General features: G+C 36.8%; 1 protein-coding gene across 5 annotated transcripts in view; it reads left to right on the forward strand.

The window, feature by feature from the left end:
• Window positions 1–14,372, forward strand: part of PUM3 (pumilio RNA binding family member 3) — a 24,697-nt gene extending 10,325 nt beyond the window's left edge. For 4 of the 5 annotated variants that reach the window (XM_068422865.1, XM_068422864.1, XM_068422868.1 and 1 more), the window contains exons 11-18: window positions 493–591; window positions 1,726–1,779; window positions 3,396–3,476; window positions 6,146–6,288; window positions 7,073–7,295; window positions 8,372–8,459; window positions 10,382–10,472; window positions 14,121–14,372. In XM_068422865.1, coding sequence (XP_068278966.1) covers window positions 493–591; window positions 1,726–1,779; window positions 3,396–3,476; window positions 6,146–6,288; window positions 7,073–7,295; window positions 8,372–8,459; window positions 10,382–10,472; window positions 14,121–14,250 — 909 coding nt within the window. In that variant the 3' untranslated portion in view covers window positions 14,251–14,372. Of the gene's footprint in view, window positions 1–492; window positions 592–1,725; window positions 1,780–3,395; window positions 3,477–6,145; window positions 6,289–7,072; window positions 7,296–7,987; window positions 8,069–8,371; window positions 8,460–10,381; window positions 10,473–14,120 lie in introns of those variants that run through there. The other variant, XM_068422867.1, reaches the window with a different exon arrangement.
• The last annotated feature ends 991 nt before the right edge of the window (window positions 14,373–15,363 follow it).

Consider the following 15,363-nt stretch of genomic DNA (forward strand, 5'->3'; position numbering starts at 1 on the left):
GTGGACGTCGCTTCCAGTAGTTCAGCTATCCAGTGTGTCATTTCTTAACCACTTCTAGCAATTGTCCAAAAAACTCTTGACCGAAATACAATCAGATTGGGCCCTTCTGTCAGCAGCCAAAACTTTGTCTTCTGCCTCCTCCTGAACCAAGCATATGGCTTGTATCACTATGTCTATATTAAATTCCAGGTTTTTTACCCCAGCCATTCTTGCAAAAACTAGGCCTAAATCTATCTGCGTGATGTGACATTGTATAAGCTGGTATCCTGCTTGACTTCACCTGTCTTCAACCTGTGTCCATCAGCCTCCTTTGAACTCCTTTTGAGGCTGTCTTTCCTAGGTCAAGGCAATGAGAGTGGTTCTGTAGAGCCAGTGATGCTCTCTGTAGTGTTGTGGGCAGACAAAAAATCCTTTCATGCCCTCACCCACCTGCCTTGAGATTTCTCAGGCCTTTTCTTTCACCTTTTTGCTTTATCACCGTTTCTTCCCCAGGAAGTGATAGAAGCTATCAGAGAGGCTGTCATCTACCTGGCGCACACTCATGATGGAGCCCGAGTAGCGATGCAGTGCTTATGGCATGGTACTCCCAAGGTATTGTTTGATTTCTGTCTACCCAGTCTTCTTTAATAACAGTGTAGTCTGAGACGGTGGGTATTATTGATCACATGGTTCCTTCTGCCAGTGCACATTTTGTTGCAGTTAAATATTTGAGAGCAAGGTTAAAAAGTGACCCCACTTTACCTATTGGCAAATGTAAGCAGGAGTTTTTCATGATTCAGATGCTTTCCTTAGATCTTTTATAGTGGAAGCATCTCATTTTATTTTTAGCAGAGTTCTTGGAGATGGCATATAAAGCTTTTCCATTTTAAGATTATTGGCCATTCATTCATCCCATAGATTTCTTAATGCAGGTGAAATTGGCAGTAGGGAGAGGACGGTAAAGAAGCCATAGTGTGGAACGATGTTTGGCTTTGGAATGCTAAGACTTAGAAAATGTTATAGGAACTATGTTTTAGTTTCTTCTGCTGATTCAGTATCCTGAAATACTTTTGGTGTAAAGTATGCCATCATCTCTTGGAAATATTGTAATGCCTCCTATCTTTTTCTGTATTAAAAAAAAATACTTATGAAAATAGTCTGCTTGTTAAAGAGTGCAGAAAAAATTATGAAGTTGCTAGGATCTAGAGGTAGTAATGGGTCTAAAGAAGACGGAGCAGTGATTGCAAGAGCCAAAAGTACAAAGTCTGAGGAAACTTTCTGCCCAAAAAATCTTGCTAGTAAAGGGGTTTTGCAACATGCTAGAGTCCTTGATACTTCAAAGTTTCAGGTCCTGTTGAATAAGTTTCTTTCCAAATGAAGAGTTGAAGTGCATTCTTGTTCTGTAAGTAATGAACAAGATACAGGTGAACAGACGTGGTGATTTGTTTTGTTTGTTTTGTTGGGTTTTTTTTCCAATCTGCTCTTTTTGGCATCTCCCATTGGTGGGCTGGACTTATGTAAATATTTCACTGAACCTCCCTGGGATTGAGTTTCTCACAGTTCAGGTTTAACTCTTCACACTGTTTCTAGGTGTTGACTAATAGTACAAATGTGAGGCTTTGATGAATAGCCTTTGCTTTAGTAAACAAATTGAAGGTTGTCTTTTTGAAGGTGTAAATAATAATTTGATTATTCAGAATCACTGGCATTATAGGCTCATTTGGTTTCTTGTTTTCTTTTGGATAGGACAGAAAAGTAATTGTGAAAACTATGAAGACATATATTGAAAAAATAGCAACGGTGAGTGTTCATTAACCATTTATTTCATAGTCTCTGAAACACAAGTGATTTGTGAGGCTAATTTGAATGCACTTTCATACTGGAAACAACTGTGAGATCTTAATAAAACTAGGTTTAAATAGTGATGTACTAGATAGTATGAAATATATTGAACTTTATGGAATACTTAGAGACATACTGAGAAGCCTCATTGTGGGCACTACATGTACTACTATCCTTCTGTAAAAGTAGCTGAGTTAATTATAAGTCCTAAATTTTTTTTCTACAATCTTTTTTTTTGAGCCCAACTTTATATTGCATTGCCATATGGCTTGTTGGTTAATTCTCCTTGTTTGGGAGTAAAACAACGTGTATACGGAAGAGGAACAAAATTTAGGATGTGTTGGGGATTTCATTGGAAAGGCCAGTTGAATATGCGTATTTCTTATATGATGCTCAATAACTTTTTAAGTCAGGAAGTCTCAAAATGAATTAATGCTGAAGTGACATACAATGGAAGAAGTATTTAATTTTTTCTGATATTTTTTAGTATTTAGTTTTTTTCTGAGTAACATGTATGTTTGGAGACTGCAGCACCAGTAGAGTAACAGTTGCAACCAGATTTCATCTTGCTGGGCAAAACTGCAACTGTGAAGAAAAGCTTTTTTAAACATCTTCCCTTCATGGTTGCTGCATTGTTCTGTTTACTAATGGTTGATGTGGTCTCAATCAGTGGTCTCCAAACTTTTTTTATCACACAACCCTGAGCATGCATCCCCAATATATGTATATTTATGTATAAATTATGTACATGTACTACTGTACCAGTATACATTATAAAACACAGAAATAGAAATTTTAAAAGGATGAGATAAAGATAACCAGTGGTTATTTTCATATATTTATTAATGGTACACAAAAATATTTTATTCCTGCACCACAGTGGATTGTCTTGTGCATCCCACTTTGGAGGTCACTGGTCTAAGTAATGTTTCTCTCCATAATTTTCTAGTACCAGACTAAATGAGTTGTTATATTTTATAAAGTGTATATTATATAGAAATATGAGACAGTGGGTAAGTAATACCTAAAACACTGGAGCACTGAACATCTGGCTTCACTTTGACATAGCGTGTCACTGACATACAAGTGTATTGGGTTGTGTGCTTTTGAGTATGCTAGAGACTTGCTCTCCAACAGTGCGGTAAAGACTGCATGGCTCACTGCAGAGATACGATCTCCAAAAATACAGTATGTGCTTTATCTCAGTTTTAAGCAAATCAACCATAGTAATAAAATCTGTATGTAGTGTTCCTGCAAGGCAAATCCTATGATTTCAAATTATGATTAAACAATAGGATTAAGTTAATAGTTTGGATGTGATGAAGTAGTATATAAACTTATAATGGGAGATTAACTTAATCTACCTTTGTTTAAACAACATGCTTCTCTTAACAAGCCTACCTTTCAGAGAGAGCCTAAATGTTGGGCTTCTCTCATTCTATGACAGTAGACAGAATTTGCTTGCGGTTCATGTTGTGTCGTGTTTGAGACAAATGCAGAAATGTTGGTTTTAAGTCAGTTAGTATAGTCCTAGAACTTGACTGCATGTGGTTTCTGATGTCTCATCTTTGCAGGGTGAATTTTCTCATCTCATCTTGCTGGCCGCATTTGATTGCATTGATGATACTAAACTTATGAAACAGTTAATTATATCTGTAAGTAATTGAATTTTTCCTAAAATAGTGTACTAAATAGTGTCACTGTGTTTGTCAGTGTATAGGAGAATGAGAGTAGGAATCCATCCAATTTTTTCAAACCATGTAATTCCTTTTCACCTTTTCTGTTTCATTATATTTGCATATCATGATCGTGCACTTTCATATGTTCTCTTTAGTTATTTATTTAATTAGTTTTTAAGCTAGTTTCAGTGCTTGCTGAAAAATACCATTTTTGTACATGTTCATTCTGGCTAATGGATGACTGGGATCTCTTTAAAGTCCATGTCTTTGTCATAGAAGTTTGAGCTCTGCTGATATTTCAAGAGATTAAACTGGTGGAAAACTTTAGAATGACGATGTCACCTTATCCATTTTACAGACAAACATAAAATGTCACGAATATCCATGCCTAGGATGTCCTTACTGTGCACACTTACTATTGTAAATAAAGTTGTTTAGCACATTTAGCTCCTTTCTTTTGCAGAAGTAGCATCTTGGAAAGTGATACTTCAAGATAAACTATAGTAAACTTTCAGGAACATGGCAACAGGCCTGAATATAGTATACCATGACTTCAAACAAGAAAAAATACTTGGAGACTTTTGGTTGGATGCTGAAACCATTAACTCGCTTTAATTCTCAAAACTTGACATTTTTACTTAATATGTTGATAATTAAATGACAGTTAATATTCTGGATAAAATCCATGTAATATTTTTGTCTTGCTTCCAAAATGCATACAGATAGATGTCTGAAACATGAAAGCACTCTAGCTGTTTTGCTTCACCTACATGGAATTGCAGAATGAACAGTAAGGATAGCATGATCTAGCCTGCATCTGCTTCCTTTTGGAATGCTGCATTTCCCGCTCCTTCCTTCCAAATATTATTTAATAGGGTTTCACTAAGTGTTTATACTTAAGATTACGTTTACATGCAAATTTTATCACTCTTAAGATGTTTTAATCTGTAAATTACCATGATGTTATGTTTTCACACTGATAAAAGAGACTTCATAGTGCACAATTACTTTTAATTCAAGCAGGGTAGTGAATGTTGATGTATAGGTTGTAATGTGTTGTAGTTACTCATACTATAGCTTTTAGGACTGATGGGTTGAGAGGCAGTGGCAGGGAGGTAAAGATGAGGCAAATACTCTGCATTGGAGTAGGAATGGAGGAGGAGGAATATGAGGAGAAAGTGGTTATGATGAGGCTTGCTTTAAAAAATATAAGCAGTTCTTCCATTGAGCAACTTTGTACAGGGGAGAATTGGGTTTTTGTACCCTAGCATGGAGATTTGGCCCTAAGTCTGTGCCTCTTTGATGGGTGTGGAGAGATGAAAGCATCCCAGTGTGGAGATGGCTTTTGTTTCTGGGGTATATTAACTGTAATCACAGCTGGGTTTCGTTTCCAGAATCCAGTCTGCAATGTAACAACTGCTGGGGAAGTTCCAAGCAAATAAGCCCTGACAGATCAGAGCTGTCTTGGTATGAGATGAGTGAGACATTCCTGTACTGTTACAAGCACTCTGCTTTCTGGAGGGTTTATTAGTTCAGATGCTATGTTTGGCTTTAGCTGAGCTTCCAAGGTGTCATTTAATTCCCGAATCATCTGTGTTTTTCCATCCTCTGAGATAAAAGATGGCGTGTTTACTGTTTGGTCATCCTACCGCATCAATATGGACAGAAGAGTAAAGGAGAATAAGGAGGAGTGGCCTTCACACATACAGAATTGGCCCATCTGGGTTCATATGAGGTCAGGAACAGGGAAAGGATGTCAAGAAAAAGGAAAAAAATACCAGATAAGATCAAAACCAGCTCTTCAGATTGTGAATGAAAACTAGTAGCAGAGGATGAAGTGGAAGCATCTGGAAATCAAGCACTTTTGAAGCATACTGTATAAAAGAATCCAACCCTTAAAATTATCTTCAAAGAGCAGTTAGACTTCTAAAACACGTTATACCAATCATCATTCTGTCCATCCTAAAATTTAGCTTAAGGAATATAAGGAAAATGTTTTTGAAATAAGAATGTTGTCTTACCATTTCCTGCCAGCTTCCAACCAGATTTCTCTGTTTCCCTTCCCCTCAAAGACAACCAACCAGGCCCCATATTAATAAAGGGTAACATTGGTTTAAATTGTTCTGTCTATATTTTTCTAGCTGCTGCTGGAAGGATTTTAATGGTAGAAAAAAGGGTTTCTAAGGGCTATGGCCTGCAAAATATGCTGAAAGTGCTCAGAGTTGTCTACAGCCCTCCTTTGCTTTGATAATCATAAATTTTATATGTATATTAAAAGTTGCCAGCAATGGATTATCATAATGGTCAAGAGTATCCAGGTGGTACTTGGAACTTGCATAAAATGCATGCTGTGTTTGTTGAGAAGCTGACAAAAGTTGAATGCAAACACATGGGCTAATATAGGTGCTTCCACCTGAATGTAGCAGCACGCTTCTACAAGAAAGAAAACTCCCCTGCATCTTAATGCATTTCTTCCTCAGCCACGTTAGTGCACAAGTGTGCACTATGCAGTGCATATGAATCTTATTCATAGTATGTAGTTTTTTCCTTTTCTAAGCTTTGCATTTGAAAGGTAATCAGTAATTAGTGATGGCTCAAAACTATTGTTTCATTAATGTTTTGTTGCTGTTTATTTACTTTTTCAGGAAATAAATGCTTCTTTGCCCAATATAATAAACAACAAATATGGAAAGAAGGTCATCTTGTACTTGCTAAGTCCGAGAGACCCTGCACATTTTGTTCCAGAAATCATCACACTTCTGCAACAGGGAGATGGAAATGCCTATAGGTAACTCAGCTATGAAGGTTAAGTTGTTTTCCCTAGAGTCCAGAAGAGTTCATGCAACTTTCTGTCATGATTGATTTAATTTCAGCTTTTCTTCATAATATATCTAAGTAATGTAAATATATTTAAATAATACATAAGTATTATTAGATATGTTAATCTATAGTCCTTATTTTTGCATTTTTGGTTTAAATCTCATATATGATAATTGGTGACGAGCAGTGTATTGGTAATCTGCAGTTTACCCCTTTGTAAAGGGCAAAAATTATGATGTGTTCTTTGTTTAAACTCATATATCAAATTTGGCGTAGCAGAAAATTTTTAATATGCCTTATTGTTGTTTTGAGTTGCATAAAAGTGTATCTCAAAATTGAGCAATAAAAATGCAAATCGTTAATTTGAATTCAGTCTCTGGTATTGACGTTGATGCTTATCAGGTTTTGGAGAAGGAGCAATTTTAGATTATTAGTGAGCTGTTTAAGAAACACATCTCAGTAGTTGAGATAACAGAATGAACAGAAAATAAACAGGTCAAACTACCATTGTTAACAAAAAACTCTGAGGTTTACTGGCAGTCAGCTTTTAACACTATCTCACTCCATATGTTCTTAAAATGTGTGTGCAATATATGTTTAGTTTTATGTGAAACAGAGGGAAGAATAATGCTTTATTTTGGTCTTCCAATAATTGATAGCTGTCTCAAATAGCATGTATGTTCTGAATTTCTCGTTGCTTGGTGTGCATATAGAGCACGTCTTCTACAGTGATGTGCTGTCTCTTTCATCAGTAAGAAGAATCCTGAACTCCGCTGCCGTGAACTCCTGGAAGCCGTTTCCTCACCTTTGCTAGAATACTTGCAAGAACATACCCAAGAAGTAGTGATAGACAAAGCTACCTTTGTCTTGGTTGCTGACATCTTAAGAACAGCTCTTGGTGACATCCAGCCTGCACTAGATGCAATTGCTAATTTAGCAGCAGAAGAGCTGGTTCCAGGTGGCTGTGATGGACAGGTAATGTAACAGAGGAGAAAGTGCTGAGACCTTGCAGAGTGTTTGCTTTTTTTGTGTTACTAAAATGACGTCTGCTCACTTTTTCCTTTACATAAGATGTCAACGTACTGCCCTGATAACGCTCATACATTAGACGTGGTCTCTGTTTTCTGACATTTTCCTTTCATAGTTTATTATTATTGCATCTGGAGTGATGAAGGCTTGAGCTAGCATTTCATCTGAGTTGTAGAGCAAGGTAATTAATGATCTTGAATCTTCAGAACCGCTTTAAAGACTTTGCGGGAAGGTAGCTGACAGTCGTGATACACAGTCTCCCTTTTAATGTTATCACTATGCAATCAAGCAGTTAGTAAATTTTTATAGTTAATTTGACTGTTTACACTGAGAGTGATGGGGTCTTTTAGCTTTCAGGTATGCATATCTCCATGCAAGAAAAGATCTTAGGTAATAGCTGTTTGTTTTTACAGTAATACCTTTTCTTTAAAGTGTGCCCCTCCCCTGTTTTGTTAAGTTAAGCTCAGTCTGTGTCTGTAGACTAGAAAATGAAAAATACTATGTACACTGTATTTAAGATAGATACCGTCCAGATTTTCATAGTTGTTCTGAATTTGCTCTGTCTTTCCCCTTCTTTAAGGTACGTATTTTACAGAATTGTACACAAAGTACTCAATGTTTTTTGTGATTTTCTGTAGACCATACTGTAGTGAATTATCACATCTGTGAAAATGTGAAAAGTGTGGAAGTTCTTGTAGAGGCAGCGAGACCAAGAGATTCTGCTCAGTAAGCATGAAGTCCTTGTAGAGGTGGATGAAACATTGGTTGATACGGTTTATATTACTGAAAGTCAGATATTACAGGGAAGGTGGTAAAAACCATAAGTTTAAGTATTCGGATAGCTTGCATCAAACTTGTTGATATTTTCATAGGTGATGACTAAATGGATCGGTGTGATGTGATGTCTGAGGGCAGAGTGGATAAATCAAGCAGGAATATTTATGGACAGAAATGTAACTGCATTTTGAAACATCATAATTAAATAATTTCGTTTTGGTTTGGTTTGGTTTTTCCCCTTAAAGCTTCACATTGCAGAGCATCCTGCAGGCCATCTAGTTTTGAAATGGTTAATAGAGCAAGACGAAAAAATGAGAGAGAGTGGAAAAGAAGGTATGTTGGAAATTCAGCTTTATTTGATCAAATTATGACTTCAGAGTAATCAGTTTCCTGACCTAGAATAAGATTGCTGCATTTATTTCTTTCAATGTGCTTATATATGGAAAAATTAACATATCCTCTAAGATTATTGCTTCTGCCTTTTGGTGTTGTGAGCTGTTACATGAACAGAATGCCAAGGATATGTTTGCTTTTTTTGCAAAGCAAGTACTAGTTGTTTTTTTTTTTCAGGGGTTTACCGTGTATTTGGGACAGGGTTAATTTCTGTGCTTAAAACGTCTTAATAGCTTCGATAAATTACGCAGCAATTTAAAAGATAATAATAGAAATAGTAAAGTCTTTGTAACGGGAAGACTTGTTTCATTTAGTGTTTGTGAGCCAAACTGTAATCTTTACTGTGTTCATTAGTGCTGCTGGGGTAGTGCTATATATCTGTCACTACAATAATTCATGCACAAAAATAGGACATCTTTACTATTTCATATCCCAGAAGGCAGAGATTGGTCACAGATGTTCTCATCTTAATTTAGCTTTTGAACTTATTTTATTACATAACTGTAAAATCTTGTTGTGTGAATCACCATATCCTAATAGAGATTACTTTTTCTCATACAAAAACCTCAAAAAATGAAAGGAGGTGGGGGTGGCATAGTATAATCTGGAGAGAACTTCTCTGTGTGTAGACGGCTTTTTTCTTTGTAGAATTATCAGACCTTGGAAAACTTTTATTTTTCTTTTTACTACTTTCAGGTATCCACTGTTTCCTTTAAACAAGAGTTAGTTGGGCTTTATTAAATGTTTCTGAAAGGAGGCTGTTTTGCTACTTTTAAATAAGTGTATGACTAAAAATGTGCAAAGGGGAAGTTTTATATGAGTGTCTTTCAGAGACTAGCCTAACTGAGATGGTGATAGTTACCTGGATTTATTTCTGCTAACATTGTGCAGTTCGCATTTTAAAAACAAGCTGTTCCCTTTGGTTTCTTTATTTTCCACCAAAGAGCATGCCATTCAGAATTGTTGCTCTGAGTTTATGGAATTAGCATTAAAAAACAACCAGATTGTTACCAGGTAGGGAATATGTTGAACAAAAACTGACCTGTTCTTCAGATGGATTTCTGATCTAAAGGGATAGTGAAAAATAGCTTCAGTGTTTGTTTGGAGGTTGGAGTTTGTTGGGGTTGGGTGGGGCTTTTTTTGGGTTGCTTACTGATAAGTTTGCTCAGCATACAAGTTGTAAGAGCAGTTTTCCTGAAGTTCAGTCCTTCAAATTCAGCTGGGGACTTGAGGTCAACCCACATTCTTTCTTTTGCATATGCTGTTAGTGTAATGAAGTGTAATGCAAGTCAACTTAAGCTTTCAAAGCTACTGAAGAAAGAGCCCTGCAGCATCAGTACAGCTGAAAGAAACAAGGTTCCTGGTGGGTTTCATGCACTGATAAAGGATTAGCTCTGCAGTTTTAAGTAACTTCATCTGTGCAAATTCTGTTTCTTCAGTTGTAGAGTCAGATGCTTAAAAATGTAGCATTTTTCAGCAGAGGTGTGTATATATTAGTATATTGCATATAATTATCTCATGTGTTGGTGTTGTTCTTACCAAATTCTTTGGAGTGGATGCCTTCTTTAAGACATGAATAGCCATTGATACCCTTTTAAAAAAGAAACAGCAAGTTTGCCTGCTTTATACTAGTAAACTGTCACACAGTGTTGTTATTGTCTAACTACTTGGAAGTAGTCAAACATCTATAAAGGTATTTGTTGCATTGAATAGTCAGTTCTTTTGTGAGAGCAAAACTTTGTGAATACTTAGTGGCTAAACCCTATTTGATTAAATCACAACTGCAGAGAACTTTTAACAGGGTTCTTTGAATAAAGATACTAATTTTTTTCTTCTCCCTACCCTTTTCCCAAATTTTACAGTTTGCTTTGGAAGAACATTGGTGGAACGTGTTGGTATTGAGAAGATGAGGACCTGGGCAGAAGTAAATCGAGGTGCCATTGTTCTTTGTTGGTACGTAAAGCACATAACTGTTTCTGATTAGGTTCCAGTGTTAATTTCTTGAACAGCTAAGAGAACATCACTTGAAATTTCTACCAACAAAATGCCATGTTTTGCTCAATGTGTACTGTGTGTTATGCCACTGGTAAGTCTGCCATGGAAACAGGGTACTGGAAAAATTCAAACCAGTATTTCCATAGATTGTTGCTTGAGCTCAGGCTTTTGCAGTACTAGGAAGTAGCTCAATGTTGGAAAACCTTAAGATGGAAAATCAAATTTATTTTTAAAATTGTGCCTACCATGTCTTGTTTTATAAGCACCGAATTCTCAGAAGAGCACTCCACAAATAGCTACATTGAAATAATTAACTCTGAAATACCTGTAACTGGCAGAAGCATACAAGAATCCAGTTTGGTTGCTTGTGGGGGTTTTGGGTTTTTTTTTGTAACTGCTGTGTTTTAATGCCTTAATTATGGAGCCTAAGTATGTGTCATACTGAAGTAGAAGTGTTTGGAAAAGACCATACAAAAGAATAGACCATGCAAAGGCTTATGATGAGCTAACTGGCTCACAACTTCGAAGGAGTCAACTCTGCAACTACTGAGATCGAAAAGACCCCACTGGAACAGGACTGACATTAACCTTTTGTTTTCTCAAATGCAAACAGCTGTGTTAATCATTGCTGTTTTCACTTTGTAACTACCTGTCAGTGTCAGGTCATAGAAAGCCAGGGTTTTGTCTGTAGCCTGAAGTGTGTGGTCTGGATTTTCTGCGTCAGCAGTGCACTGCTGGGTCCTCATAAAGACTTGCACTGAGCCAAAATCAGCAAACAATTCAAACAGACAACATGATTTTGAAAAATAAAAACCTCTTCTCCCTTTTTTCCACCCCACTTCTCCCTCTCCTAAAGTTACTTTAGACTCTATGCTGTTTGCTTTCCATCTCTGCTCTTTATGACTTTAAAGGAAGGCTAATTTGATGTTCATGCTCTTTGCAAGGTGAATCAAAAGCAGTTTTCACTAATGGGACTTCTGTTAGTTAGTCTGAGTTTAATTCTAACTTTGTTTAGTCATTATCATTCAAAGCACTAGTGAGGAGAACTGGTAGTAGCGAAGTAGTTGCAATCCAGATACAAAACCAGTTTATGCAACGTCATAATAGTCATATGGATCTGGCTGTTAAGATTGTTCACCTGCTAAAACGATAACAGTTTTTCTTTGTCTCTCATAAAAGGCCTTTAGAATTCAATAAATGCATCTAATGCCTTTAAGTTATCTGATCCTGTGAACAGATATTCAGTAGAGATTTGTTATAAAGGCTTGTTCACTGACAGTATATTGACGCTTGGACGTCCTTCCCCTAACTCAAGGCTGAGGAGGTTCATTTAACATGCAGTGTTGCTGGGTTATATACTAAGCTATTTTGATTGTCCAAAAGAAGTTGCAAAGTAAATTAGTGGAATTTTTTCCATGTATAACACTTTAATAGCTCTTTGGCTGTCACTGTGACAACAGTCTCTTAATAGGTTTTGAAGACATAGAAAAAAACAGAAACTAGTAATTGCTTATTAGCAAAAGCCAGCACAGGAGCGGTGTATTTTATGAAAATGTCTGCGAGGAATGTCAGTTTCCCTCTCTCTGCTGTTACTCATGGCACTAAAGGGTGGGGCATCAAGGGTAACAAGTGTGCTTTGTTACCAAGGGGGGGAGCTTATCTTCCGGATTGTCAGTCAAACATTTTTCACCAATACTGAAACTCACCCAACAGGAGAGAGAGGTAAAAGCATGGGGCAGGAGTGTTTGTTTGTTTGCTGGACTTTTGGTTTTAGGGTTTTTTTTTTTTAATTTTAATTAAATCTGAATTCTTTGTAGTTTGAACTTCTCTTGATGGCTCTTTAGGCATGACACCCTTTTGTTCAGGCAGCTGAGAGCACATGAATGTGACCAGCTGCTTTGGTTCCATTTCATGTGACACCTGCTTATCTCACTAACATGTAGTAAATAATCTCATCTTTGTTTAACTGCATGCATTGAAGTTGAAAGGTTACCTAAATCATACAGCAATGATAAATTTAATATAGTCTGGTATAAATAATAACTTCAATATTTTTTTACAGCAAATAATTGTTGAGTTTTAAAAAAACCTTCACATTTAAAAAAAAATAGTCAGATACTTCTTTTGTCATGAAGGAGCTCAGATCCCTCAGACAGAGGTAATTTTTGGAAACTACCTGTTCTCCCTGAAATTATGATTGATTTTTGTTTTCTTGTTGGCTTTCGGAAGCCGTCTGTCACTACCATGCAGATCTGAAACGCAGAAGTACCCAGTCAGTCCATTTGAAGATTTTTGGCTTTCCTAGTCATTTAAGCTTATTCACCAGTTACGAGCAGTTCATTGCATGTGCTTGATTGCTTAGTTACCTGGTATCCTCTGGACCCTCTCCTTTCATTGCCCTACTTGCTTTTAATTTGATCTTTATAAAAAAACCTGGGGCATGCTTCTGACCTAGTAGAAGTGTGAAGAGTCCTAACGTAATGAAAGGGCTCTTTGCAGAAATTACAATCCATCTTAGTGTAAATAAAGCATTGTAAGTACTTGAATGTTACAATTGCTGGTCTGTTTATGTTTCTACATCTGACCTCTCCTCACTATTTTTGAATTTGTGAATGATGTGTTACATCAGGGTAGAAAATTGATAAAAGCATACTTCACCACATGACTTACTGATTTCTTTGTCATTTCCTGTAAAAATTATATTTTATATCCACAAAATACATAGGTGCCTGCTTGCCAGATCTTAGAAGAACTTTTAGAATAATAATTAAAAAAAAAAACCAAACTATATTGGTCTTTTGGATGTATTATCAGCCATGTAGATGTTCTGTATTAAAAATACGGTGTCTTGAAATATCTGGGATACGAAGAGTTTGAAAGCAGCTTTACATTTATAGGTGTTGACACATGAAATTAATTTTTAGAAATATATAAAATGTGGTCCAGAGTGACTTGATACTTTGTATGCTCTTTGTCCCTAGTGGTGAACCATCTGAATCTCTCCATGTTAAGTACCGACGTGTTCAGCACATCCTTTGTCAGTACTCTTCACTTTCTTGCTGTTATCAGGGGTACGACTCACAGAAAAGCTGAAAAAGTATCACCCTCACCTGTGTTGAATTCAGTTTTAAAGAAGGCTTCTTGATTAAATAGCACTGTCATAGCTAAAAGTGTAACGGAAGTTTCTGCTAGAAGTTGTTAGTCATAGTCATAGAAATAAATCTAGGAATAAAGTAGTTGAAAATAGTGGTGTTGTCAGGCCAGCGGTGGGGCTGGGGCCCAGGGAGGTTGGGCTGTCTCCTGCATTGGGTCATTTCAAGCCCGGACTGGGTGAAGCCTGAGCAGCCTGCTCTGACCCAATGTTTGAACGTGCTTTGAGTAGGGATCTGCAGTTCCTTCCAGTCTGATTTATCCTGTTTGTTTTGTTCTCACTTGGTGTTTCATGCTTTTTGGAAAGTTTTACATCTTTTTCTAACAGGAGGTGATAGAATCTGCCCTGAGCTATATTCTTTCCAAATAGTTATTGTTTCCTTACATGGTCAACTTCTCTTCCTGTGATCTACATGCTGACCTTTGACATCCTTTTTTTTTTCTTGTTTCTTGTAGCCTTCTCCGGAGTGCTGATGAAAAGGTGGCAAATACAGTGAGAAAAGGACTGAAAAAGCTTGTCCCAAAGCTGAAGCTGAATAGAAATGTAAAAGGAATAGAAGCATTACTCGAGAAATTGACTTCCTAGTGTAAACGAAGCTAAAAAGACAATTTACATCAATGCAGCCAACTGAGAGTTGGTAAGATTTTCCACCATGGTAGTTTTAAGAAGCAGTGTATGCATTTGTAAATTAAATACTTTCTAAAACAGTTTGTCTGTTGTACTCATTCTGTTGTGTGTGGTAAATGGTTGTTCTCAGAAATTGAAATCTCAAGGAGATTGAAGAGCTAGTGGAAACTTCTGAACATGTAATCAAGAAGTTAAATCTTTCCTGATAACTTGCACAAAAATGTTTTGAGTCTTGTTAAAATTTGCGTGTATGTTGTCATAGTTAACATAGAAACAGAAGCGTCTGTTCTGGAGATATTCTTGTGTACTGGGCAAATACACTTGTTCTTAATCCCCTTCCCTCCCGGTTTCCTCAAAAAACAAAGCAGAAAAACAACTCAAGTCCCATTCTTAGCCTGTGAAGGAGTGATGGAGGCTCTCATCCTTCAGGAGCTAACAAGAATAGAACGAAAATAGTGTCTCTGACTTTTTCGCAGAAGGTCCTGAAGGAGAGGCTGATTATTTCAATGGACCACAGGCTGGTTTTGTTTTTCTTAAGTCTTCTGAAAAATACAGGCTTTTAAGCCCTAATAAACCAGAGGGATTTGGGTTTTTTTTGGTGTCTTGCTTGTAACAGGGAAGGCATGAATTTACTTCTGCATGATACCAAATAAGTGTCCTATTGATTTCTGCTGTACCCTAATCTGATCTAGAAAAATCAAGCCTGATAGGATGTGGCTCCATTTTTAATAGCAGATAGTTAGCCATTACTTCTGCTAAGATACAGTTTCTTCGACATAAAGTGCAATGCAACTAATTGGAGGTTGCCAGTTGTTAAGTAAACCCCCTTAAGTTTCTGTATTTTACGTACTTAAAATCAGTCTACCTCCTAAAGTACAGACTTTATTGTCAGAGGTCATGATGGTCCACAGCTACTTCTATAGTCTGTCAGGAACTTGCAGTGCTCAGCACCCATGAAAATCAGACTACCCAGTTTAAGGCTCAGACTTGCATTCTTAGCATGAGGTAAAATACGTTGGTTCTCTATTGTTGAATACATTTTCTAGATGTATATGTTTAAGTATAAACAGT

This window comes from Nyctibius grandis, chromosome Z (genome assembly GCF_013368605.1).
Source record: "Nyctibius grandis isolate bNycGra1 chromosome Z, bNycGra1.pri, whole genome shotgun sequence".
NCBI classification, from domain to species: Eukaryota; Metazoa; Chordata; class Aves; order Nyctibiiformes; family Nyctibiidae; genus Nyctibius; species Nyctibius grandis.